Here is a 3,640-nt window from a genome sequence, read left to right as displayed (position 1 = left end):
GGATTTAATTGCTGTGCTGTAACCAAAGCGACTGCATTTGCTACCTATATAAAAGAAAGTGTGCAAGAAAAAGAGCTAATTTGTCATCAGAATGTCTCATCTGAAGGATGTGGATTATCTAAAACTGTTAGGAAAAAGTCGAATAAAAGCAGCTGTACTGAAAAAGTGTCCGAATCATCTCATTAAATCTGTTTATGAATGTGTTTTAAATCTTCTAAAAGGAAACGTACCCATCACCAAACGCGTCAAAAATCGACTCGTCCCTTTTAAAAGAACTTTGAGGAAATTAGCGGACAAAAAAGTACCTCTTTTTAAGAAAAGACGTCTTTTGGTTCAAAAAGGTGACGGTTTTCTATCTTTCCTGATTTCTGCAGCAGTCAGTGTCTTATCCTCTCTTCTCCATGGAACACAGTAAGAAATTTGTCCTGCTGCCTCTGGATCGTATGCACCAGTTTGAAGATGAACATTTGAGTGATTTAGATACCCAAATTCAAAACATCTTAAAAAAGAAAATGGACGATGAAGAAAAATCCAAATTGTACATACAAGTTCTGCAAAAGTATGTTACGTTTCCTCATGTGAATGCGTCTGAAAAACAACCGCCTGAACAATTTTCTGAGACAGATGTAGAAAAGGAAATTATGCAGACTGTTCCTGTGAAACAGAAAAGAACGGCACTGAAAATAATAGATTTCTTAAAAGAACATCAGATTTCCTGGACACACAATAAAGAACTGATTCTGGACGGTCATGTGTTTTCTGGGTCCAACATTGTTCAACTGATAAACTTTCTGTTGAGAAATAGAACTGAAAGACCTACTGCCTTTGAACAGTTTAAAAATGTACTCAATGTGAATAATTTTCCTCAAGACTTTGTGAAAAACAAACATTTAATGAGTGTAAAAGCTATGTATGCTAGACCTAAAAGAAAATCCTCTTCGAAACTATGGCTGAAATTGTAATGAAATGTTCATAATAAAAGTTAATTTCTGATTATTTGTGTTATGTTTTTCTTTGATAAAGTTAATATATAAAATCATTTTTCCTGATTAAACTAATATATACATAATCATAACCCTTATTTTCTAAAAAAATATAAAAAAACTTACCTTTTATGAAATCCTTTAAAAAAAAAACACCACCATAATTTTTAAACTTCTGTTTATTTTTTTTTTCTAAATAAGGTTTTACACATGCATGATATTGTGCATATGATCTTTTTACATACACACGTTTTTGTACATACCATACATTTTTACAAAAGTTATTTTCAAAAGCCAAATGGTAAGGTGGTAAAGTCTGACTGAATCATTCTTTTGTCCAACACAACTTTGTACATTTTTGTTTCGGGTTTATTCACAACTTTTCTTCTTTTTGGTTCTCGGGTGATTTTGGAGGGGTTGTGCAGAGCTATGACATCCTTTTGGTCCAGACTACATACCAGACTTTTGATGGCTTCAAAATTTAAGAGCTGGGAATTTCGGAAGTTCAACGAAAATCCTCTGACTTTGCAACAAGTTTTCCCAGTGGCGGTCTGGTACGCATAGTTTTTCGAACCTCCTGAAAAAAAAATAAAACATGGTGAGAAAAAGACATAACAGAAAAAACATGCATTAAACATTTTTTTTGGTACATATTAAATAAGGAACGTTTTAAAGGTCCTTACCTGACACGAAGATTTTGATGATATCTCCATCCAATTCGTCTGTAAATTCCCCTAAGAAGTTACCCAAGGGAGGATCATTGCGACCATTGGTAGCGTAGATGATGGAGTCTGTGTCGTGATACAGGACGTCTCGACCCAGCTTCTCCATTTCACTGTACAGCTTGAGGCGAGCCCAAGCTGTCGTAAACGTCGCTAGAAAAATGTTGGTCGAGGCATCCTGCGGCACAAACTCCTTGGCAGACTCCCACTGTATTGCTGCCACCTCAGGCGTGGGCAGAAAGACATCTTTGATCTGAAAAGAATAGAAGAGTCATGAGTTCACAGCTCAAAATACATGAATAATAGGTCGAAGTTTATAGATGAATAAAATTGATCAGAAAACTTACTTTTTTGGTAGGATCAGACATCATCTTATTAAAGTCCGGCGCCGTATGTACATAGGTAAGCTGCAGTGGCATAGCTAGGGTGGGGCAAGGGGGGACCTCTGTCCCCGGGCGCAGCATCCAGGCGGCGCCAAATTGATGCTACGAAATATTTTAATGAAATGTTTTCCATTCTTGGCACACAGAAAGCGACGTGAATTCTTCAGTTGTCCCCGGGCGCTGGAATCCTAGCTACGCCACTGGTAAGCTGTCCTTTGTTTATGTTCATACCCCCATCTGAAAAACAAAATCCAACATAAATCATAACGAATTAAAAAAATAAAAATGTTTACAAAAAATTCGAGTACAAAAGAAATCATCTTACCTGCCCCAGAAACTGTTTAGGGCCAACTTGGCAACTTGGCGACGCCCAGGGTTCTTGGTAATCTTTCCTGCGTCCAACTTGATGCCCTCTCTTTCTTCATATTGGAGAATATACTTCAGTCTGTCTTCTTCCGTCACACACTCCGAAGGCCATCCGCTACTTTCCTGTTTGATCTTCAGAAAGAGATCAATGTAGGAACGAAACAGGGAAGTAGACGATTCTTTGAAATGATACACTTCGTAAATCTAGGAAATAAAGAATAAATTTCAGTTATGACAAAAGATTTTAAATAAATTTGGGTTATGACAAACAATTTAAATAATCTTTGAATACTTACATGTATGACGCAGTAACCTTTCTTTATCGCCAGCTTGACTTCTTCCGATACCCACGTTCCGACAAGAGCTCTTTCGTCGTCTGTGTGGGTACAGGAAGACTGACACTGTGGAAGGGTGCAAGTCCGACACAGGGGAAACATCAGTTTCTTTCGGCACCGGTATGGAAGAACTGGAAGATATAGGTTCCGGGGAGGAATGACACGGCATTGAATGATGCCAAAGTAGTGTTCTAGATCCCCGAAGGTTTCTGTGATGATTTCCGGATGTCCCACGGGGTAGACGCAATATTTGTTCACCTGTGAAATAAAACAAAAAGTCAGAAAAACACATCATCCATGAAAAGGTTTTAAAATAATAAAAAGTACGAACCCATGGATAGAGAGATGTGAAATCCACATATTTAGCGTCTCCCTCGTGGAACAATTTGAGGGCATTGGTCCGTCCTCCGAAAAATGACTCGCGAGGATTGAGCCGGTCCCTCAATTGGTGTTGATCTAGGAAAGCTTGGAGGTTTGGATTTTCTTTCTTCTGTCGTTGAAACTCATACTCCCACATTTCTATGACGTGAAAACCCTGGGCTCGAAGTTTTCGTGTGGTGTCTTCTGCCTTTTCTCTTAACGTTGCCATGGAAACTGCTTTTAAGGGGTGGATGACATCCCCGTCATAGCACGAACTACATCCATGGAAGAAATAGCCCTAAAATAATACAAACACATTAATAGTGTTCAATATGTAAATTAAAGATTAAAAGTGTAAAATTATTCAAAAGAATCACATAGAAAAAGAATGGTTATATTTTCTTACCTGAAACTGATAGACGGTTTGAGTTGCTTGGCAAAACCGTCTACCGATATTCCGGCGATTCTGTGCTCTCCGGAACTGTTCAATG

At 38.0% G+C, this 3,640-nt stretch overlaps 1 protein-coding gene across 1 annotated transcript; it reads right to left on the bottom strand.

Annotated features, from left to right (window-relative positions):
• Positions 1-1,270: 1,270 nt before the first annotated feature.
• Positions 1,271-1,952, bottom strand: LOC146999220 (uncharacterized). The gene is made up of 2 exons (XM_085811080.1): positions 1,667-1,952; positions 1,271-1,560 (listed from the first exon to the last, which is right to left on the bottom strand). Exons 1-2 carry the CDS (start codon positions 1,812-1,814, stop codon positions 1,271-1,273), a joined length of 438 nt encoding a protein of 145 aa, XP_085667206.1. The 5' UTR covers positions 1,815-1,952.
• Positions 1,953-3,640: the final 1,688 nt, after the last annotated feature.

The sequence above is a fragment of the Stegodyphus dumicola genome, chromosome 1 (assembly GCF_044657685.1).
Source record: "Stegodyphus dumicola isolate Sdum_Otavi_A_Nest chromosome 1, ASM4465768v1".
Lineage (NCBI taxonomy): Eukaryota > Metazoa > Arthropoda > Arachnida > Araneae > Eresidae > Stegodyphus > Stegodyphus dumicola.
The sequence above is the reverse complement of the archived record's forward strand: the minus strand, read 5'-3'. Positions and strand labels throughout refer to the sequence as shown.